The 22301-nt window shown below is 55.3% G+C and overlaps 10 protein-coding genes across 10 annotated transcripts; 6 read left to right on the plus strand and 4 right to left on the minus strand.

The window, feature by feature from the left end:
- Nucleotides 1–1515: 1515 nt before the first annotated feature.
- On the plus strand, nt 1516–2358 carry PHYSODRAFT_505014 (hypothetical protein; the record flags this gene model as incomplete). Its single annotated transcript, XM_009530776.1, has 2 exons — nt 1516–1716; nt 1795–2358. 2 exons carry the CDS (start codon nt 1516–1518, stop codon nt 2356–2358), a joined length of 765 nt encoding a protein of 254 aa, XP_009529071.1.
- Nucleotides 2359–4273: 1915 nt separating this feature from the next.
- On the minus strand, nt 4274–4684 carry PHYSODRAFT_506382 (hypothetical protein; the record flags this gene model as incomplete). The annotated part of the gene is made up of 1 exon (XM_009530777.1): nt 4274–4684. The coding sequence occupies one exon, from the start codon at nt 4682–4684 to the stop codon at nt 4274–4276; it is 411 nt and encodes a 136-aa protein (XP_009529072.1).
- A 2229-nt stretch (nt 4685–6913) lies between these two features.
- PHYSODRAFT_453718 (hypothetical protein) lies at nt 6914–7114 on the minus strand (the record flags this gene model as incomplete). The annotated part of the gene is made up of 1 exon (XM_009530778.1): nt 6914–7114. A coding segment is annotated over one exon (201 nt), but the record flags the coding sequence as incomplete, so codon positions are not given.
- Nucleotides 7115–8402: 1288 nt separating this feature from the next.
- PHYSODRAFT_505015 (hypothetical protein) lies at nt 8403–9142 on the plus strand (the record flags this gene model as incomplete). Its single annotated transcript, XM_009530779.1, has 4 exons — nt 8403–8453; nt 8537–8552; nt 8665–8758; nt 8863–9142. The coding sequence occupies 4 exons, from the start codon at nt 8403–8405 to the stop codon at nt 9140–9142; spliced, it is 441 nt and encodes a 146-aa protein (XP_009529074.1).
- Nucleotides 9143–9959: 817 nt separating this feature from the next.
- PHYSODRAFT_449260 (hypothetical protein) lies at nt 9960–10121 on the plus strand (the record flags this gene model as incomplete). Its single annotated transcript, XM_009530780.1, has 1 exon — nt 9960–10121. A coding segment is annotated over one exon (162 nt), but the record flags the coding sequence as incomplete, so codon positions are not given.
- Nucleotides 10122–11317: 1196 nt separating this feature from the next.
- On the plus strand, nt 11318–11746 carry PHYSODRAFT_508420 (hypothetical protein; the record flags this gene model as incomplete). The annotated part of the gene is made up of 2 exons (XM_009530781.1): nt 11318–11353; nt 11432–11746. 2 exons carry the CDS (start codon nt 11318–11320, stop codon nt 11744–11746), a joined length of 351 nt encoding a protein of 116 aa, XP_009529076.1.
- A 1026-nt stretch (nt 11747–12772) lies between these two features.
- On the plus strand, nt 12773–14127 carry PHYSODRAFT_449773 (hypothetical protein; the record flags this gene model as incomplete). The annotated part of the gene is made up of 3 exons (XM_009530782.1): nt 12773–13259; nt 13551–13754; nt 13814–14127. Coding segments are annotated over 3 exons (1005 nt in total), but the record flags the coding sequence as incomplete, so codon positions are not given.
- A 334-nt stretch (nt 14128–14461) lies between these two features.
- Nucleotides 14462–14782, plus strand: PHYSODRAFT_438813 (hypothetical protein; the record flags this gene model as incomplete). Its single annotated transcript, XM_009530783.1, has 1 exon — nt 14462–14782. A coding segment is annotated over one exon (321 nt), but the record flags the coding sequence as incomplete, so codon positions are not given.
- A 290-nt stretch (nt 14783–15072) lies between these two features.
- PHYSODRAFT_508964 (hypothetical protein) lies at nt 15073–15501 on the minus strand (the record flags this gene model as incomplete). Its single annotated transcript, XM_009530784.1, has 2 exons — nt 15073–15387; nt 15466–15501. 2 exons carry the CDS (start codon nt 15499–15501, stop codon nt 15073–15075), a joined length of 351 nt encoding a protein of 116 aa, XP_009529079.1.
- A 1039-nt stretch (nt 15502–16540) lies between these two features.
- On the minus strand, nt 16541–16928 carry PHYSODRAFT_259982 (hypothetical protein; the record flags this gene model as incomplete). The annotated part of the gene is made up of 2 exons (XM_009530785.1): nt 16541–16719; nt 16799–16928. 2 exons carry the CDS (start codon nt 16926–16928, stop codon nt 16541–16543), a joined length of 309 nt encoding a protein of 102 aa, XP_009529080.1.
- Between the last annotated feature and the right edge of the window lie 5373 nt (nt 16929–22301).

Raw genomic sequence — 22301 nt, forward strand, 5'->3', positions numbered from 1 at the left:
TGAACTTGACAATAGCGTTGGGGTCGCCTAAAATGTTTTGAATATTGGTGGGGAAGGGTCCAGCAGCCAAACTTCCACTCGGAAAAGGATTTACGGACGGCCTTCTAGAATTCACGCAACTGAAGGTAAGTTGTCGTTGGTGGAGCGATCGATATACAAGTTCCAGTACTCGGGTCGCGTGGAGGACACTCGCAAAGGCGTACATTACTGAGTAAAGGCCATAGTGCTCTTTACCTGATGAGGGCGACCATAGCTGTAGTACGCCATGATGGAGTTTGTCAAATACGAGTACGTCGCAGCGCAGCCACCGAGGAACGCAGCACAAAGCAAATGCACTCCGACGACGTTAATCCAGACGAGTTGGAAAGTGACTCGACTGAGTTCAAGCGCTCGGACGGCCCTGTGTCGCTGGAGCCACTCGACAAAAAGCGTCTTGAGCTGGTTATCAGCTGCTGGGTCGACTTCGAAGGTTCGCTTCTCCCTCTTCTATAAGGTTGTTGACTCGAATTGGGGGGGCGGGGTCGTTGAAGGCGTGAATTTGCAGAGGCATTCTTCTCGGTCAAGTGGACGGACGGATGGACCCACGGTGCGGATAGGAAAGTAGGCGACACAACAGAAGACAGTCACTTTGACAGCTGGAAATAGGAAGTCGGCCGAGGCATTTATAGGACAACCAATGGGCGCCTACCAAAACCTAGATAAAAAAGTTTAATCGAAAAACTCTGATCACCCGACTAGGCGCATTACTCGCCGGACCAAACGTCTGCAAATCGAAGGTGATAAACACCTAGGCCAAAACCACCATTAAAAGTTATCGGTGTCCGGCGACCTTTGCCGCTTGAAGTATGAATACCTTAATCTCATTATGTAGGTCGAAAGGAGACAATCCGAAGATGGACAAATTTTTACAAAATATCTCTATTTGTAAAGATCTCGCTCGGCGGGAAACGTCGCGTCGACCCTCTCCGAGCAACCGAGTCATTTGCCCCCCCCCCTCGCATTCTCTCGCGCTTCTTCCAGCACACTGTCTCGCCCGGATACGAGCTTTCTGCTGATGCTCCGTGCGTCGTCCCAGACGCGTCGTCGCTCCCTCGAGACGCTCCGAGACTTCAGACGCCGGCTGCACGACGAGCACAGGCGCTGGGAGTGGCAGCGGCTCACCCGAATGCGCCATTAAATCACCCTGGACTGCCTAAAGGAGCCTGATCAGTCTTCTTGGATGGACACCTGGCTCAAAGGAACCGACGAGAATATGATAAACGTGACGAGCCTGTCTCGGTAAGGGCGGCATGCAGCATTTAAGTGTGTAGTTGATTTCTAACTGTTGTTTGCCGTTATTGCTTGACATGTAGGGCCTCGTTCAACCTTCAACTATCTCGCTTTGCGCCTCATTACGAGATTCCCATCTTCTACTCGAAAGGAGGGCGGTCTCGAAAGCTCCAACACCACCATCAGGTGTTGGGCTTGCTTCTAGCTTTCTACGTAGGCTGTGAGTATCGAGGGCGCCTGTGTCTCATGTTTATCGTCCCCCCGACGACGCTTACCCGCGTGCTAACCGCAGCTGAAGACGCTCTTACAGCGGCGCTCCGAGGGTTTGCGCCCGCTCGGATTGTATGGCCTATGTTCGACAGGCAGAAAGCTTTAGCTCGTCTAGTGACAGCAAAGCAACCCGTGCTGCAGTTCACATGGGGCTTTTTGGATGGGAAAAACTACAAGGTACTTTCGTCAAGATGTGATTTTATTGTATCATTGTTCGTGATCTTACCATCTACGTATCATACTTCTACTTCACAGGTGCAGCAGCCTCCAGATAGAGACATCCAGAATGCTCACTACAACGGTTGGCTACATGGCGTGTTCGTCACCGGTATGCTATGCTTCTCAGCGGACGGGCTCATCGTGTGGGCTAAACATAACTGTCCAGGGTCCTGGAACGATGGCGATACCAGCCTAGAGTTCAGGCGGAAGCTGGTGTCGGCGGAACTAAATCTTGACGATCGATATGGGGTTGTAACAGACAGTGCTTTCCCTTGCAGTGGTGACATGATCGGCAGGATCATGACCCCGCTGAAAGACGGAGATGCAAGTAGACTGGTGCCTTCTGTTCGGGCGGCGGCGAAGGCTTTATCAGGGGTAATAACGTCGATTAGACAGAGTGCTGAGTGGGGTATGGGGTCTATCGAGAAGGTCTACCATCGGCTGCTGATGCCGTTGCCGTACGACCGCAGCAAACGGCAGCAGCGTTTGGACAACATTTTCAGGCTTACTAACTACAGAGTGAGAACCGTCGGCACTAGTGAGATACGAACCACATTCATTCATGGCGAGGACGATAGGAGATACACAAGAGTGAGTTGAGTTTGTTTATGTGCATAATGCAACTTGAATACACTACGTCTTCCTTCCTGCACACACATCTTGCTGTATACTACTTGTTCTTGTGAATGGTCGAGATCAGTAGCATCATTTGCTGGTGGCGCTGCCGCGCTTCGGCACGGTCTTGCTCAAGGCGGGCTTGGAACTGTCGGCGACGCTCGGCCTCTTCTTCTCGACGCTCCGCTCGAGCTGCTTCCTCTTTCTTTTCCACGGCCTCAGGGTGTTGTTTTGCATCCTCGCGGTCTTGCTGACGTCTGGCTTCGACAAGCGCAGCTTCTTCCCTACGAACCCGCTCTCGCTCATCTCGCTCTCATTTATCCTCTGCGCGCCGCTCGTCGCGTTCCTCTCGTCGCCGCTTCCCCTCGGCTTCGGCTCTGCGATCGGCGTCTTCGCGAAAGAAGAGCAGTAGCTCCTTCATTTCCGATCCCATTGCAGCGTGGGCAGCCTCTGCTTCTTCCAATTCTTTGTCAATAGAATCCATGCGCTTCTTGGCTTGGTTTCTCTTCGACGCAGCGTATGAGTCGTCACCGAGCTCTCAGACGCGGGGCTTTTGGCTTTAGCTCCTGGATCGCGCCCACCCATCACCTCAAAGTTGCCCCGAAGAACTCGTAGATCTCGCCCACCTAGGCGATCACTGGTGTTGTGCAGCCGTTTGTGTTTTTCGGCCTCTGTTGCATCGGAAGCAGCACGATCCGGGTTTCGCGTTAGCGTGGGCCCGTCGGGCGAAGCCACCGAAGCCAGAGGTTGGCAGTCGCGCTTCGGGTGGCCCACAGCTCTCGGTGTCACCGGCGTGGGCCTCTCCAACACCTTTGGCGTTGATGAGCGTCAATGGTCGTTGCAGAGGCTGCACTTCGATCGCTCCGTGCGCCATTAGCTGTAGTTTGGTCGTCTTGCGCATCACGCACCTCTCGCCAAGGTTGGACTCAGCCTGCTGAAAGTCAGCAGCGAACTCGACCGGAACGAGGCCCTGGTGGGTCATTACGACCCCAGCAAGCCGCGTATCGCTGCCGTGAAGCTCGGCGTCGGGAGGAAGAGGGGGGTCACGAGGCTAGTTGGCGTCAGCCTCATCGGACGTACCCTCCTCCGAGCATTTTTCGTCGTCGACCGAGTTGACAGAGGAGACCGACTCGTCGTCCTCCTCCACCACCTCCTCCTCGTCATCCTCCTGCTGCTTGTCGATCGGAGCACGGTTGCTGTCTCCACCGTCCTTGGTCGAGACCGAGTTCGGTTTCACGTTGAAGGTCTTGCCCACCTCGTCCGCGAAGAGGGCCACGTTGACCTCATCCATGAGGTTCTCGTCGTCCTCTCCGTTGTCGCGCCCGTCGTGCGAGGTGTGCGCTTCTCTATCTCATATCGATTCATGAGCCATGAGGATAGCTCGCTGTTTGAGCGTCAAGCGGTCACCCTGATTGCCCGCGGGCTTGTCCTTCCCGTAGAGCTTGCGAAATTTTCTCCGCAGTGAGTCAAAGTCGCGTTCCCGCCAGGCAGGGTCCCTGGAGCCATTGTACTCGGCCGCTAGCGCCATCCACATGTTCCTTCCAGTCGGAAGGATTTTTGCGGCCAAGTCGCAAAGGAGAAGCTCCTCGTTAGCACCGTAGTTCTGGTATCCTTGCTGCCGGCCTCGCTGTAGATAGACACGTAAGATACGACGCAGGTTAGACCCAAAGAGGAACGCATCGAAGGGAGACAACGAGCTGTACGAGACCCACCGGCATACTCTCCGTCGTTGCTTGTGTCGAAGCCGTCGAGGGGGCGAATGAACCCATCGCGTCCTGGGTCGTATGTATGATGTTCAGTATGTCAATCAGGAAGTTTCGAATTTCAACAGATTTCATTACACAACATGTACACAATTTTCAATGCAAAGCTGCCTTAAAACTGCTCCCGGGAGGTGGATTCAAGCAGAGTCCGAGTCCTGGTGCAAGTGTTGCAGGTGGCGATGCTGGCACCCCGACCACCCGCAGCGACAGACTAACCACAACTTGTTGCCGTAGAAGACCGTCACCTCCTCGCCCGGGTAAATATCACGAATGCTGACGGCGACCACCGTCAGGCGCTGGTCCGTTTGAACTTCGTGGAACCGGGCGCTTGGATTGCAGGCGTGGTTCATGAAGCGGGGGTTGCCGCCCACGTTCAAGGCGTCGATGCCGATGAACTTGTTGCCCGTAGCGCGGGTCCGTAGGTGCATTCTGTAGCCGTCGTCGACTGGGCCGTTCTTGCAGGGCGGCCCGAACAAGTCCATGCGGCCAAAATACTGTCCGATGACTTCTCCAGCAGGAATCGCAGCTTGCGCCACCAAGCCGCGCATTCCGGTGCGCAGGTTGCGACCAATTGCGAGTGCGCGGCTTTCGTGAAGCCAGTTGCCGCACTCGGCAGCGAAGGTGCAGTTGTACTCCGTGCAGAATCTGCTGCTTCGAGCGTTGAGGCAAGTGCTTGCCTTGCAGCGCTCCTCGCACCCACAGCCAAGCCCCCCTCTCACCCCCACGCTGACGGCTGGGAACTTCCAGCGGCGCGGATTCAGCTGCGCTGACGTGAACTGCACGTCATCCGGCCACGTCTCGAGCTGCCACTCGTCGCGGGGTGGGTTCACGGCACCGCCTTCGACAACAGTAAAGCCCGGGGAGCTCATACGCGAGGCGGTGAACGACGGGCGTGCAGCTGGAAGTGGGGAGCCGATGAGCGGCGCCGTCTCGGGTTCGTCGCTGTCGGAGGCGACCGCCTCGGTTTACCAAGCAGGAAGAACCTCTGCACGTTTGTGCAGGCGCGACCGGAAGGGGCTTTGGGGTGACCACGGGGGAGTCGCGGTTTGGGAACTTGCTGTCGCAGGCAAGTATGCAGCATCTGGACTCGGAGCTGAGCGCGCAGGTGCGACCGGGGGCGATGGTTCCGTCTCAGTGCTCTGGCTGGAACGAGGACTGAAGGGGCCATCACCCGACGAGGCAGGCGGGGAGAGCCGAAACTCCGCAAGTGGACCACCTGCATCGTCACAGACGCATTGACGCCTTCGGGCAGCACCACCCGACCGGATCGCGTCCTTAGCGACGCCGACCGTTGATGATCAGAAGCAGCGGGGGCTCCTACGCCGGAGGGCAACGAGGCCGAGTGCTCGGAGATCTCTCTGGACAGTTCCTCCTCGGCGGAGGGCGTCGCGCGTGGCGATACTCGGGTCGGGACAGTAGTCTTTACGGTCGTCACGGTCTTGACGACCGTCAGCACCGTGGTCTTCTTGACCTTCGCGCCGGCGCGAGGTCCCGCCGGTGGTCCCGTGGGCGTGGCAGCAACAATGGCCAAAGGAAGTGGGTTGGCTGGTACATCAGCAGGGACCTCGCTGCGTGGCTCTGCTGATGGCGGTTCGCAGCGGTTTGACTCAATCGCAGCGGCGTCGAACGCCACGGCGCTGAGCTTGTGGCGCTTGGAGACGAGAGCACTCAAAGTCTCGTGAGCACAGCTTGTCGCGTGGCGGCGCTTGCTCGGGGGAGACGGGTGCATGGTTGCCTAGGCAGTGAATCAACAATCTTTTAGCTGGTATGCACAACCACAGCAACTCATACAGTGTACGTACACGTTTGCAGCAGGCGGGGGCTTCGGTACGACGAGGCGAGATTCGAAATGAGGCGTGGGCTGTGCGAGCGAGCGCGCTTTCGCGCCTTAAAGCCCTCTAAGATCGCGCGCGCAACTTCAATTTAAACGAAATCTCTAAATGAGGGAGCTGTTTGGACCCATACATTCTTTAAGATATTTTTAATCGAGTTGCCAAATAAGGGGTGATTAAAAGGACGACCAAACCCATTTTCGAATTGTTTGAACTTTATCCTCCAAACAATTCCGTTTAATCGCTCCGTTTAATGACCGGTTTAATCCTCCTACCCCTAATGACCAAACCGTGTTATATAGGTTTTGGAAGGCGCCCAATGGACATCGTTGGACGGCTATCTTCCTATATCGAGACATTGATTTGAGAATAGCAATAAAAGGTGGCAAAATTCATGTTAACAGCTAAGGTTAGAATGATCAACCCCGTTTGGTTTCGGACACTACAATACACACTTGAGACGCCGACAGTATTGACTCAAAACCCGCGTCGGTCGATGTCGCCCATAGACAAAGCTGCCAGTCTCGCCAGTGGGAACTTGGGGGCACTCGGGTCGTACGAGGCCGCGTAGATCGGGCTCTTGTAGTTGACTCGGTAGTTGTGGTGGGTTTGAGGGTAACTCAGCCGGTTCGGACGGTTGGCGGGCGTGGCGTTCATGGACAGGTGTTGGTGCTTGGCCAGCAACAAACTCAGCGGCGGGAGCTGCGGTGTGGTCGTGGGCTCAGCCTGGGGAGGGTATTCAGCCATCGGGGTCGACGGATAAGTGGGCGACGGGGTGTGGCTGACCGACGTTGGGGACGTGTTGAAGCTCTTGTTCTTGTGGCCTTCACGCAGGCGAAGCAGCAGCTCCGGGGCCAGCGTCGACGGCGACGGGGGAGGAGTCATCGTTCTGCGAGCGCTGAACTCCGCCTGGCGTTGCAGTCGCTGGGCCTCGAGCTTGGCGGCACGACGAGTTTGGGCCTTGATGGTGCGGTAGGGCCAGCGGTACTTGTGGCGGTGGCAGATGCGCTTGAGCGTGATGGGGGACACCTTGAGACGCTTGGCCGCCTCGTCCTGGCGGAAGTGCGAGAACGCCTGTAGCGTCTCGATGGGGAAGTCGTACTTGCGTCGACTCTTCTTCTCTGGCTCGGGGGAGCTGGAAGGGGTCTCGTACTCGAGCACGGGGGCTTTGGTGGGGGTGCTGAACTCGAACAACGGGGCTTTGGCCGGGACTTTGGCGATCGGAGACAACGCGCCCATGGTGGTGGAGGTGATGGAGGATCTGCTACGTTGGAGGAGAATTGAGAAGTGGACAGACAAGGAGAGATCGACACTTGTCTCGAGTTCGAGGAGGGACCAAAGACCAAGTCCCCATTGGTACCAGCACTATGGAGCTGAAGGGCTCAAGTGTTCGACTCGTAGTTTGGTTAGAGAGATCCAGCCTCGACTTTGTCGAACACTGCGCTCTTCACTACGCGCGGCCCGAATTTCCGGATGCTGTGGCACATTCGGTACCAATACATTCGCGCAGTTCGAAGCGATCGGGCCCACTGCTGCTGCAGCATACGGCTTCTGCAGATCCGGATGCGGCTCGCTTCTAAGCAATCCTCCTCACAGTTTGCCAGGCCTGGAGTCGCAGAGCCCACGACCGAGAGTGGACACCGTCTGAATCTTAGCTGCATGCACTCACTAGGTCCAACACACACACGAAGTCATCTCGACTTGCACCCCTTCACTGACCAAGGGGCCCACGTAGCATAGGGAGCGACTGGAGCCTGACCATTGTCAGCGCGAGACAGGAAGACCCCCATCCCGTTCATCGCTCGGTCGTCGAGTCAGGCGCAAATTGGAGTTGGACTTGCTCACGCTGCAGCTCTGTCTGGGGGAGGGCGGACCTGCCCAATGGAGGACATGCATCCGGGCCAAGTAAAAACCGTCGACGGAGTCGAGTCGAGTCGAGCGCCATGCCATCGAGCGGCGCCTTAGTACCACGTGGGACCGGCGGAGCCTCGGGTCAACATCCCTTTGGGTTCGAATTTTGTTGGTGTCGACGAAAGATGACCAAGTTGAAGGGCTTCGTGTGTTAAACGGCACGTTGGGGACGAGGCCCAAGAAGAGCTGGTACAGAAGGAAGAAGAAGTATCCTAAGACACTCCACCCTTCTCGAAATAGAGCCGAACGTCTAGCGTAAAAATACCCGACCGAGGGTAATTTATAGGCTCACTCATTACTAGGGCGAAAGCCGGACGCTGACTTCGTAAGTGCTGAGGGCATCAGAGGACTCGCTCCACCCATTGGGAATCGGTCGGAAGCCAGAGGACTCAGAGAGAGAAGGCAGGCCATGTCCCTCACGCGACGCCATGTGGGCCAAGCAACAGCCCCAACGGACTCTGAAGGTCGGGAGCGCCGCGGGTCCTCGATCTGGGAGGACGAGGCGGACGAATACTGGAAGAAGATGGAGCCGGCCAAGCGCTGCCGCAGAATCACCAACTATCTCGGGGCGCTCGTGGCCGCGCTGCTGCTCGGCGGAGGGGTCTTCTACGCTCGAACAGCGCTCGACTCGGACAGCATCGCGGCGCTCAGGGCCAGGTTCTACACGCCGCTAGTCGTCACTCCACAACAAAACTTCTCCAATGTCGAGGTGCAGCCACTGCCAGCTCCAGTCATCGAAGCAGCTCCAGCTCCAGTGCCAGCGACTCCCAGCGTCCCTATTCAAGCTGAACTGGACCAAGAAGCACTGCGCGGCCGCTGCCGAGTGCGCGGCGTGCAGTCTCGCTGGCACGAGGAAACCTGCCGGAAGCTCTGCGTCCGGTACGTCGTCTATTGTCAAATGCCTTAGGGCTTTGGTCCGCCCCTACTAACATTTAGTTGACTATGGTCTGTATTCCGCCCTCCCTCCCTTGGCTGACTACCAGCGACCCGCACAACGCCGCGTGCATGAACGGCTGCTCGTACGGCTCCCTCACGGTGACCAAGCTCGTGTGCGACAAGATGCAGATCGCCGACTTCCAGCGCGAGGCCCCTGCGTCGCGCTGCCCCGAGGGCGTGAGCTGCATGGAGGCCTGCCGCGCCTACGACGACGAGAGGCCCTTCCCGGACCTGCGCAACTCGTGCGTGCGCGGCTGCTCCAACATCGTCCCCTCCGCCTGCGCGCGCTCGCTGCAGATCTACAGGGACCTGCTCGCAGGCCAGTAAGCCGCCGCCCAAAGAGAACGCTAACGCTGCATGAAATGATACATGTATTTATCACGGTATACTTGTTCTTGTCTTGGCCTCACTTCGTGTTACTAACGCCTCGAGCTCCTCGTTGCACGCCACCACCTAGAGAGCCATTGGCCCATTGGTCGAGAGCCCGCGGCCACAGGAAAATCTCACGACTGGAGAGGGGCAAACACCCCTGTCGCCAAGTCGCGCATGAGATAGTGTACCCGTGCGGGCTGTGACTTTTAGTCGTTGCGTTGTGTCGAGTCGCTGCTCCACTCACCACCTGCAATGTATGGGCTCCGAAGCAGCGCCGCGCCTTCGAAGCTCCCGACGCGGATGGACCCGATCCGATCCGAGCGATCTGGTGGCGACACGTGAAAATTCGCGGTCTCATCCTCTCGTGGCTCGCTCCGCCTCCAGCCCATTTAACACAGAGCGGTGAACTTTTCACGCTCGTGATCCGCCGCGCCAAAGTGGCACTGTAACAGTAAGCTGGCCAATCAGCGCGCGTCTGGTGTCATCAATTCACTTCAACTTGCCGGGTCTCTTGGCTCCCAAACTACTAGTGAGACCCTCGCAGAGACACTGTCCCGCCCTCGGGGACCACACCAAGCACACAGCCCCCAAGAGCTCAATGCCCCTCCCTGCGCACAACTCATTCCGCAACTCCCCCGCTCCGACTCAAGCCAAGTGACCAGTGGCCATGACCCCAACTCTGTCGCCCTGCGTCAAGACCAAGGCCAAGGCCAAGTCTACGACCACCCTCAAGCCCAAGGCCCCCAAGGGCAAGGGCGCGTCCCCCGCCGCCGACAAGAAGAAGCGCAAGAGCCGACGCAAGTACAGATTCAAGTACGAACAGCTCTCGCTGTACTTCCACATGCCGCAGAAGCTGGCGGCCAAGGAGCTGGGCGTGGCGGCGATCACCGTCAAGCGCAACTGCAAGGAGATCGGCCTCAAGTGGCCCTACCGAATGCTCAAGCAGCAGGCCGGCAACAGGCCCGTCATGTCCGTCAGGGAGCTGGCCTTCAAGCAGCTGCCGATCGTCTGCATGCTGGAGGCGGGTGAGGAGGAGGAGGACGACGACGACGAGATGAGCGAGTGCGACACCGACACGGAGAGCATCGAGGACGACGAGCAGGAGCGGAGGGACTTTAGCGCCATCCTGCTGTCCATGCACAAGACGCCGCTCGTGTGAGAAGTAGAGCGAGGGACCGAGGATAAATCACGTGTGACTTGGCGCGAGAGCAGCCGAGTGGTAACAAAAGCACTAAGTAGTATATGTATGAAGCTTTCACCTATTGACAATGTGGGCTTAAGGGTTCTGTCTTAGTTGTGGATTGAATTACACAGGCTGATTGAACCTTGGCGGTAACTAAACGCTGTTTATCCGGCGCATTAGTTGAGTTTTAACTCGATCTACATTCCACGATGTCCGAAAATAAGGGAAATTCACCGGCGGCTCCGGAGAGCGTAACCTGTGAAGGCACAGTTGGAATGCCGGTGCCGAACAAGTGTCAGCAGCGACAGCAGAAAGTTCTGCAGTTGTAACCACTTCACGCGACTTGAACTATAAAATACAATTACTTCGGGGCATTTCATCATCGCGACTTCAAAAATGTTCGCTATTTAATTTAGTGCGGGACTAGCAACTTCAACGAGCAACAGTGCGATCAATTAGTTAACGTACATTTTGAGTAAGTCTGAAGCCTGGTATCAGGTTCTCATGCAAAAAATCCGAACTAGCCACGAATTCCACGGAATCATAGTGGGAAACTAGCCGTTTAGACATCTGGAAAATATCGCGATCCATCCTCTAGTTCCAAGCTCGATCCACGATGCACTTTGCTGTGCCTAATAACCTTTGTTCCAGAGTTGACCACCCATTGAGATTCGGTGAGACCCGCTGTCATGTGCTTCCTAGCTATTATCCGCAGAATCCGCAATTGTGTTAAACCACCGGATGCAGCCATCTCCCGCTGGATAGATCTCATCTAACTTGGCGTGAAGCTATTCTGTCCCCCACACAAGGAGCAATCTCGAACGTGGGATCTCCGATCCTCCGCAAAAGTCCTACGTGGCCCCAGCTACACGTCTCTCAAGGACTCGGCGCGAATCTCAATCCAATCCAGTTCTCAACTTTCCCTGTCCCAGCCAAAACCCCACAAAATGCCGCACTATTTCGTCATCGACGCTCGCTTCAGCGTCGGCAAGGACCCCGACACCCCGTTCATGAACTACGACCTGCCCCACAAGTGCGAGCCTTCGTACCCACCTACAAAGTCTCGACGAGGCAAACTCCCCCGTGATCGGAGCGGCTCCATCTCGGTCGCATCCCTCAACACCTTCCCAACGTCGCCCGTCAACCGGTTCGCTCAGTCCATGGGCCCAGCGAGACCAACAACTCCGACGGCCTGGAGCAGACACACGACCCCCGCCATGTCCACGCGACGCATGGACTTCTACTGCGACTACAGCTTCGTGGACTCGTGGGACCACTCGTACCGCGCCAAGTCGAACCGCCGAAACGTCTGGCAACGATTCGCGGAGAACGTGGACAAGTGCGTGTTCCGTGTCGTGAGCAAGTTCTACAAGTGAAATTGTTGTTTAGTGTGTAAATGAGTCTGTGGTAAAGTGCCCACTAAGCCCAATGGTAGGCTGTGGTGAAGATGCTAATATTTAAATAGTGGATGTTCAGGAACTTGTTGCCCCTCGACATGCATATGTTGGGCGTCTTAATAGAATATTGTAGCTCTGTACGAAAAGTATCTCGGGGACAGTAGTAATTGTCATGGGTGAAGAATTTGTTCGTGTTGAAGGATTCTCGGCAACGGCGTCGCCAACAGCCAGTTTCTTACGAGAAGTTATATTTTTAATCAACACTTCGGGTCTTCACGTGTATGCTGCTCGATTATGATTATAAGAACTACGTAGGTGGGATGAAAATATAACTCGGTCGTGACTTGGGGCATAAACTTTATCCTAACTACCAAAATAGGTTCAATGCAAGGTCAGCAGCAGCTTCTTAGGACTCGTTGTCACAGTCAACGTCGCTGGGGATGTCGTAGTGCTCCGAGTGGCCACTGCTGTCGTGGCTGCTCTCGTCCCTCTCCAAGAGCTCCTTCATCTGCGTAGACGTCACCGACGAGGTAGTTGATAGCGCGTGCGGCGACATAACTCTTGTTGGCTCACTGTGGAACACTCGCAGGCATCAATTTCCGCCATGAACGAGAGGCTCCGACGATGTGGAGCCTCCCTAGCACGACTGTGGAACGACCTCCAGATCGAATTGAACGGAGCGTACTCAGTCGAGCGACTGCAGCAGCTCCGCGACTATAGCGAGGGCGTGTCCACAATCCACTGCATTCTCGTGCTGATAACGACCACATTGCCTTGTCTTCTGGTCACTATAGTAATTGAGAGCATCCCGTTGCGTCCACCTAGCGATGGAATCGAGCACAGTTTTCTACTATGGGTGCGAACGTTCGCGCTCACTACTATCGTGGTTCTCGGATTCATGTGGCCGTGTCGAGTCGTGGTTCCAGGCTTACCGTCGGCTATTACCCCTGTGGTCGTGCGTCTGCGATCGTGGGAGCCGCCGGGACCTTCGGAATCGCATACGCTATCGGCTTCCCCCTCCCGTTCACGCTCGTGTGCGAGTCTGGTATCGGCATGCTCATCATGGGCTTGGGCATGATGGCCGCTTGGGGCCACTTTCTTCTTAGAGACCCTATTGGACGCCTTGCATTCACTCGTCACTTTACGTTAGAGACGATGCAAGCCAGCATGGTGTGGGTGTATCCAGCGTACGCCTACGTCTTCAACGAGCTCTCAGGAGGACGCCAAATCGCCGCGATGGCGCTGTTGCCAGTGATCAAGACGTTCTACAAGAACGCGTTTGCTCGTATGCTGCGTGAACGTCAAGATCTTCAACCTTGCCTCGTGGTGTTTAGTGCGGAGTTATATCACGTGCTGTTTCTGTCGTGGTGTATGAACGGCTCCGTCTCGAAGGCGACCATTGTTTCGTTCATGCTCGTTGACGTCCTGGAAGCGGTTATTGCGTTGCATGAAGTTGACAACGCGGTCGTTCGTATCACTTCCAGCGTTACGGGTGAAGCGAGGATTATTCTGCTGATGAAGAGGGCGAAGTCCGCGGTGAGATATTTTAGCTCTCGTTCCAGTTCTACACGCGAGATGAGGAGCGATTCGCTGCTGGACAGGACCAAAGCAGCCATGGGGGTCCCAAACTCTAACTCGGAGATCTCTAAAGTAAAGGCTCGGGTTTCGCAGCCAAAGTCAAGTGTCGGTCTCAGTCAACATGTGAAGCCACCACGCGTCGTGCCTTTTGATGTCGACCCTATCGATGAACGACTGCACGAACACCTTCATGTCCGTTCTACAGCCAGTGTAAACGTCCACGGGCTGTCTGCTTGCTCGAGTCTGGTGGACTTGGCAGTGGCAGCGCAGCAATCGATGATTACTTCGGACTCTAGCGCTGACACGGCGATTTTCCGCGAGTTCGTGCACCACTCCGCTCGGTTGCTGTATTTGACCGAGTTCGTGTTACTTATTGAGTTCACCGAAGTCATGATTCCCTGTATGTACAGTACGTCACCCCCCCCCTCCCCCCTGGCTTATTAACCTTTTACTAATAATGATTGCCAGGTCTTTATCTGCTAGCGGCCTATCACCTGCCCAACCGCGTGTACTTAAACATCATTCACGACAAGAGCATTGAAGAAATCTCGTACAACATCTTCGCACTCTTGGGCTACTCGTCCCTGGAGATCGTGTCTCTGACAGTGCTGGGAGTAATCCTGCAGCGGCGCACTCGAGTCTCCGTGCTACGGCAACTCGCGTTCGTTCTTGAGACCAACTGGGCGCTCGTGCAGGCCAATATCTGCCTCTGGGTCACTCTAGCCATGCAAGCGCCCCTGGAGCACTACGGAGTGGACTTCTCCTTCCAATTCAAGTGGCTCAGCACCAACAATTGATGCTAAAACCGGCTGTTCCATACTCGGAAAATATGATAAGCAAAGCTTGAAGGCTATCATGACCCCATCTCAACTTGTACTTCCTGCAACTTGCAGCGACGAGCTCACATGTCAATTCAGAATCAGCTCCGACACACGCGCAAGTGCGGGTTGACCGGGGCGAACTATGCAGCTAAATGGCATCGTGGTAGCTCTGATGGTGGTATTCCTCATGCTCTGCAACGTAATCGACGCCATCAACGACAGGACCGACGTCTTCGAGACCACCAGACTCCGCGCCCTCAGCCGGGGAAGATATTCGAGCGGTTTTACGAGTAGAGAGAGCGGGGAGAGAGGGTTGTCTGCCACGTTCGTCTCGGAAGTTGAAAGCGTTTTTGGTAAAAATTCTGGCATCACCGAGAAAGTCGCGAGCATGCACAGCAACCCTCAAGTTGCTGCGGCTGTGGAGAAGAGTCCGTTGGTGAAGGAGCTGGAGACCGCTGCGGTGAATGACCCGAATTTTGTGAATACGCTGAAGAAAGACCCCGAATTGCCCAAGAAACTGCACAAGGATCCCGAAGTGGCGAAGATCTCGGTCTCGCTAGAGAAGAAGAACACGCACTTCTCTAAGGACGACATTAAACAGCTGCGAGCGGCAATTGCCAGACTCAAGGATCCCTCAATCGAGGGAAAGCTGGACAAGATTCTGGACGTACTAGACAAGCTGACGACGCTGGTTGTCAAGGGCGTTTTCGCCACGCTCGTCTTGTTGCTGGCGATAGCGGCGATTGCGGTTGTGACCCACGCAACATAGCACTTTGACTGCGGTCTTTAGCTACAACAATAAATTCATGAACATCCACTATTTAAATATTAGCATCTTCACCACAGCCTACCATTGGGCTTAGTGGGCACTTTACCACAGACTCATTTACACACTAAACAACAATTTCACTTGTAGAACTTGCTCACGACACGGAACACGCACTTGTCCACGTTCTCCGCGAATCGTTGCCAGACGCTTCGGCGGTTCGACTTGGCGCGGTACGAGTGGTCCCACGAGTCCACGAAGCTGTAGTCGCAGTAGAAGTCCATGCGTCGCGTGGACATGGCGGGGGTCGTGTGTCTGCTCCAGGCCGTCGGAGTTATTGGTCTCGCTGGGCCCATGGACTGAGCGAACCGGTTGACGGGCGACGTTGGGAAGGTGTTGAGGGATGCGACCGAGATGGAGCCGCTCCGATCACGGGGGAGTTTGCCTCGTCGAGACTTTGTAGGTGGGTACGAAGGCTCGCACTTGTGGGGCAGGTCGTAGTTCATGAACGGGGTGTCGGGGTCCTTGCCGACGCTGAAGCGAGCGTCGATGACGAAATAGTGCGGCATTTTGTGGGGTTTTGGCTGGGACAGGGAAAGTTGAGAACTGGATTGGATTGAGATTCGCGCCGAGTCCTTGAGAGACGTGTAGCTGGGGCCACGTAGGACTTTTGCGGAGGATCGGAGATCCCACGTTCGAGATTGCTCCTTGTGTGGGGGACAGAATAGCTTCACGCCAAGTTAGATGAGATCTATCCAGCGGGAGATGGCTGCATCCGGTGGTTTAACACAATTGCGGATTCTGCGGATAATAGCTAGGAAGCACATGACAGCGGGTCTCACCGAATCTCAGTGGGTGGTCGGTCAACTCTGTCACTAAGTTTATGTAAAAGTGTATCGTGGAACCTGGAACTAGAGGATGGATCACGATATTTCCAGATCCCCGAACTGCCTATATTCCACTATGATTCTGTGGAGTTCGGGATTTTGGCATGTAGACTTTCAATGCCAGGCTTTATTTTTTTAAATGGATACTTTTGCTACTTGATTGCTCTCTCTATCGATTTAGCAGTATTGAACTTGGTACTAGATTAAAAAGCGAGCATTGAAGTCGCGATGATGAAATGTGCCAAAGCAATGGCGTTTTATAGTTAAAGTCGCTATAGATTTTTGGGTATTTCCCCTCGTTTTGGACTCCCTGTGGAATGAAGATCGGGTTAAAGCTTCGTCTAACGCGCTGGAAAGGCAGCGTTGATGTCCCATGACCGAGCAATCTGGAACGAGAGATCTTGGCGAAGTCCAACGTGGTCTCAGCTGTATGTCTCACCTTGGACTTGACTTCTCGAATGCCGTTCTTCTCGTATCTGATACCTTCAAAGTGCCACCGGGTAGCCTTTCAACTTTTCAATGGATACTTTAACTACTTGACACTACTCTGTTTCAGTTCGCCGACTATCAACAAGAGGAAAAGCAACGCGAACCCGGCGAGAATCCCCACCGTCACAATCCCCTGAACAACCAGAAGGCCTTCTTCCACCCTGCTCGCTTTCGCTGGGTCCTTTGCAACAGCCGATCGGAGCTGCTTGATGTCATTTTTCGTGGCCTTGACCTAGTTCTTCTCCAGCGCCTTCGCCACTTGCACGACTTGGGGGTTCTTCTCAAGCTTCTCGACCAACTTCGGGTCCTGTTTCAACTCGGTGAATAGCTTTGGATCGTTCACCGCGGCGGTCTCCAGCTTCTTGACCACCGGATTCTTCTCCAGAGCCGTGGCAACTTCCGAGTTCTTACCTTGTCGCCGAGGCCGGTGTTTTGCCGAGTACAGTTTTGACTCTCGAAAGGAACTAGAAGGGCAAGGCCCTTTCCTCACTCTCCGCAGTTAGAGACACGCGCTTGTTGGTGGTCTCAATGATGTCGGTCTTCTCATTGGCAGCCGAGATGTCGACGCGCGTTGCGAAGATGGCAACCATGAACAAGGCGAACAGGCGAGTAAGCTGCATGTTGAATGTCGGGACTTGTGTGTTCTGAAAACTTGGAGGCGGATTCCGGAATGAAAGCGTCAGTCGGTCTTGCGGGAGGCGGCGATGAGATGGGGGGGACGTCTTTCCACCCCTTGTGAAGACTTTCGCGTACCTCCGCCTCACATACGGTGAAGTGAGTGGTTTTGCGATGCAGTCAGCTAATTATGCGAAATCTGTAAGCTTTGCTCTTCAATTGTTCGAGCGCTCTTCGTCCCCTCCCTAGTTCACTTGTTCCGCATCTTCTGGACCCATACGTCTCCAATACCGCATTCAAGTTTCACGTACTTTGTGAACACTGGAACGTTTGCACCTTGCTGATTGCTGTTTTTAGCCGGCGCCATGGAGTGGCGTGGTACAGTGTGTACTACACACTCGCAGAGAAACGCCCGGGCTTCGGCATCTTCACGGAGCTGCACGCCAGGTCCACACGAGCATGGACATCAACGTGCGCAACCGTGAGCGACCTGGCCCCAGTTGGCACAGCCGGCCTAGTGCAGAAGGAAACGGCGGGCGGTCCCAAGGTGGTTATGTCCATCATAACCGGTGTAATACCCCCGGCTCGAACTAACAGTAAACCAGCTCAAGGAAGAAGCTACAGCTTTCCCGGGCCCATGGGTCCCGGGGAAAGACGAAGTTCGTACAAGTATGTTGTATAGCATGTTGCTGTGCTATAATGTGCTTCACGGTACTTTGCACATTTCCGGGAGTCGGCTACCTACTAAGAGTGTCCGCACCGGTAAAGCTAAATCCCAATGCTAAACCTCGATTCCCTACCCACAATAACCGTGTGCAGTGGTGATTTACTGTAGCTGCCGAAACCATCTGAAACAATGACTTGGTTTTTGTATTGGTGATTTGGCCGCCGCTAAATCTGCTGCCAAATTTGGCATTGGAAATAGCATCCGGACTTCAGGGTCATACGAAATCCAAGATACTTTACCATGCACCTTTTATTTTACCTTTTATTAATACTAGCTGATGCCAAATTCGAGCTGCCAGACATGAAGCGGGTATAGGTTTACTCAGATTTAGCTTTGGGTTTAGCTTTACCGGTGGGGACACTCTAAGACGGTCTGTTTTGAATTTAAATTTGTTGCGGTTTAGAGCATTTCCACCGGTCTGATTAAACTAAGTTAAAATTGGGACCACACCCAATTCCGATAAACTGATACAGTTCGACAAAAGCTGACCTAATTTGATTGCCATACAAAAATCAAGTGACACCGACTATCCGCTGCCTAAAATAGACCTTTTTCTAGCATCGACTATCGGCCTCCTGTACGAATTTATCGCACTTTCCAATTTAGCCCAAGTTTTAGTCGGCTTCATTCTTTACTATTATATTGTTCTTCTTTCTCAGGTTGTACTCTGTCGTGTGTTTTCATGTATATTGTTGTGCTTACTCCTAATAATGGTCTAGTGCTTCATACTCCCAATGTATTCCTACCGCGGGCTTCTGACCTGGCGGCACGTCATCCGCCCGACGACTCTGGTTGCGCTGATCAGGTACTTGAGCCTCTTCGTCCCCAACGTCTTGGTAAGCATGTCCGCGAGCCGGTCCTCCGTCGGCACGTAGTTGACACGATGAGTCCTCGGGACACATTCTCGCGGATGAAGGGATGCTTGATGTCCACGTGCTTGGTCCTCGCGTTGTAGCCAGCGTTGCTTGCGAGAGCGATCGCGCCCTGGTTGTCCTCCCATACTTGGGTAGCTCCCACTTGCTCGTGACCCATGTCCTTCAGCATGGCGCGGGTCCACAGCACCTCCTGCGTGCACAGGCTCAGCACCATGTTCTCGGCCTCCGCCGAGCTGAGCGCCACCGTGCGCTGGTACTTCGACTTGAAGACCACCGGCGCCCCGCTAATCATCACCATGATGCCCGACACCGAGCGTCGGTCGTCGAGATTGCTGCCCCAGTCGGCGTCGGTGTACGCCGTCACCTCGACCTTCTTCGCGTTCCCATTGTAGGCGATGCCGATGTCTCGGGTGCTCTTCAGGTACCTGAGCACGCGTATGGCAGCCTTCCAGTGCTGCTGCCCGGGGTTCTCGAGGAAGCGCGACAACTGGGTCACGACGTACGCCACATCAGGTCTGGTGCACGTTGTAATGTACAGCAAACAGCCAGTGAGTGCTCGGTAGGGCTTCGCCTGCATTTCCTCACGTTCCTTCTGAGTCATCGGCGACTGAGTCTTCGACAACTTCATGCCCGACTCGCACGGGTTCACCACCACCTTGGCGTCCTGCTTGTTGAACCGCTTCACCACATCATCAATGTATCGAGTCTGCTTGATCATGAGAGTCTTCGCCGATGAGTCATGGTCGATCTCCATACCGAGAATGAACTAGGCCTCGCCCAACTCCTTCATCTTAAACGCATTCTTGAGCGCCACCTTGACTTCCTGGATCTCGTCGCTCATCTTGGCCGCGATGATCATGTCGTCCACGAACAGGCAGACATACACGAACCTGCCCTTCTCGCCTTTGACGTATACGTACTGATCGCCGCAGCAGCTCCGAAATCCGATGCCCACGAAGACTCGGTGGATGGTCTTATGCCAGGCATTCGCCGCCTGCTTCAGACCATAGATCGCCTATTGCAACCGATACATCATGTTCTTCGCGTTGATGATTCCGTAGGGCACCTCCATGTAGACGCGCTCCACCAGCCCGGTGTTGAGAAAGGCGGTGTCCGCATCCAGCTGCTCGGTGATGTACGCCTCGGCCACCACAACCGACAACACCACTCGGATCGAGTTCATGTTGACCACGGGCGAGTACGTCTCGAAGAAGTCCACGCCATACTTCTGCTTAAACCCTTTCGCCACCAGGTGGGCCTTATACCGGATGACTCGGCCGTGCTCGTCGCGTTTCTTTGCGAACACCTAGCGACAACCGATCGGTCGAGCACTCGGTGTCCGACGGACCAGCGACCATGATCCGTTGTCCGCGTGTGCTTTGAGCTCCACATTCATTGCCTTCACCCACTCCGACGAGTCGTCGCTCTGCATGGCCTCCTGATACCTGGTGGGTGCGTCATTGGTATCGCCGATGTCTGCGGCGTAGGCCAGCACCGCCTCAGCCAATAGGCTGTCTTCGTCCACCCAGGGTCGCTTTGGAGACGGTGGGCAGAAGTGATCATCGTTGTCCGAGTCATCGGGACTATCTTCTTTCGACTCCTTACCGTCTGCGGAACCATCTCCAAGTTGTAGTACCGGTTCTTGGGCACGCCGGGTCCGTTCCGGATCCGGATGGAAGACCATGTCATCATTCCATACCGGTCTCGCGAGTCGTCGGTGCGTTGTCAGCTCCTGCATGAATGGCTCCGGCATCTCCGCCTTCCGTGTCCTCGACGGTCTCTTCCACCGATTCCATCGGCTTGTCGGCGGCAGGTCGTTGCATCTCCTCGGGCAGTGCCGCATCCTCGACATCTTTCGTCAACTCAATCATCGGCGAGTTCTCGCTGAGCGCCATGTCGTAGATGCCATTCACCTCGCGCTCGTCCAGCTTCACCGACCAGGACACCTTCACCTTGTTCGACTCCAAGTCGTACACTCGGTAGCCTTTCGAGTCGTCTGCGTACCCAAGTAACATACATTTGAAGCTTTAAGGCTCCAACTTGGTGTGTCGCGACTTGTCGACATGGGCGTAACCAATCGACCCGAAGACTCGAAGATGGTCCAGCCGAGGCTTCGACTTGAACGTCAACTCGTACAGAGTCTTGGTCGGGTGCATTCTGTTCGTCGACCGGTTGATCAGGTAGACAGCAGTGCTGACCGCCTCTGCCCACCATATCGAAGCCACGCCCTTGTAGTGTAGCATGCTTCGAGCCTTCTCCATGGTCGTGCGGTTCATCCGCTCCGCCACGCCGTTCTGCTGGGGGCTATACGGGACCGTCTTCTGATGCATAATCCCATTCACCCGGCAGATTTCAGTCATCGGTGTGTTCACGAACTCAGTGCCGTTGTCCGAGCGCAGGCATTTAATGCGCTGTCCTCATTGGTTCTCGTACAGCTTCATGAACGACTTGAACTTGGTCACGACCTCGCTCATCTTGGTCAAGAAGTACACCACGACGTGTCGCGAGTAGCCGTCGACAAATGTGAGGACATACCTCGCTCCGCCCTTGGACTTCGTCTTCATAGGACCCATCACGTTCGTATGAACTAGTTCCAGCGGTCGAGTCGTCGCCGACATCGACCGCGACGGGAAATGTGCGACCGTCTGCTTGCACTTCATGCATCCTCCGCACAGGGTCTTCGTCTGCTGTTGAGTCGTCGGGAACCCGTCCGTCGCCTCGCGGGTCTTTGCCATAGCGACTCCGTTCAAGTGTCCCATACGAGCGTGCCATAGCTCCCACTTCCCGTCGACTCCCGAGTACTCGGTGTAATACACCATGTCCTGCTGGCAGTCCAGCAAGTACGCCTTGCCGACCTTCTTCCCCGAAGCGATCGCCTTCGTCTTGTCCCAGATGACGCACGACTTTCGCTGAAACTCGACACTCATGCCGCATTCAGCCAACCTCCCAACCGAGAGTAGTCGCCGGTCGAGTCCGAGGATGTGGAGCACCTCCACCATCTTGATGCGCTTGCCGTCGATGCCCGTTAGGCGCACCGACCCTTTCCCTGCCACGCGGATCTTCTTCCCGTCCGCGATTGTCACATACATGTCCGCCGACGACTCGTTGTACTCGAACAAGTCATCGCGGTGAGGCGTCATGTGAGCCGTCGCCCCACTATCGATCAGCCAACCCGCTGATGGATTCTCCGCCACAGCGAACACCGAGTCTTCGGCGGTGTCTCCATTTGCCTTTTCCGGGCAGTCCCGCTTTATGTGGCCCACTTGGTCACAGTTGCAGCACTTGCTCTTGAAGCCACCGACCTTTCGTCCGCCGTTGCGCTTGCGGCCGAATGCCTTGCCGCCCTTGCCGAACTTCCCGTTCTGGCCCCTACCTCCGAACGAGGTAGCCTTCAACGCGCGCTCCGTGGTCTCCTTCTTCTCCTGGCGCTCGTACTCCTTGAGCAGCTTCTCCTTCACCTCGATGAGGGTCACGTCCTCCGAGTTCTCGACGATGGGTGCGATCAACTCGTACTCCGCCGGCAAGCTGCTCAGCAGGATGACGAGTTGTCGGGAGTCATCGAGGGGCTCTCCAAGCGTCTGAAGGCCCACGATGAGCTCGTCGAACTTGTCCAGGTGCTTCGCCATCGTCGCACCGTCCTCCATCTTGAACTCGTGGAGCCGACGAGTCATCGTGACCCGATTATGCATCGTCGTCCGGTTGTAGAACTCGCGTAGAGTATTCCAGGCTTGGATAGCCGACGTCGCCGACCGAATCTTCGTGTGGTGTTCCAAAGT

The sequence above is a fragment of the Phytophthora sojae genome (assembly GCF_000149755.1).
Source record: "Phytophthora sojae unplaced genomic scaffold PHYSOscaffold_5, whole genome shotgun sequence".
Taxonomy (NCBI): Eukaryota; Oomycota; class Peronosporomycetes; order Peronosporales; family Peronosporaceae; genus Phytophthora; species Phytophthora sojae.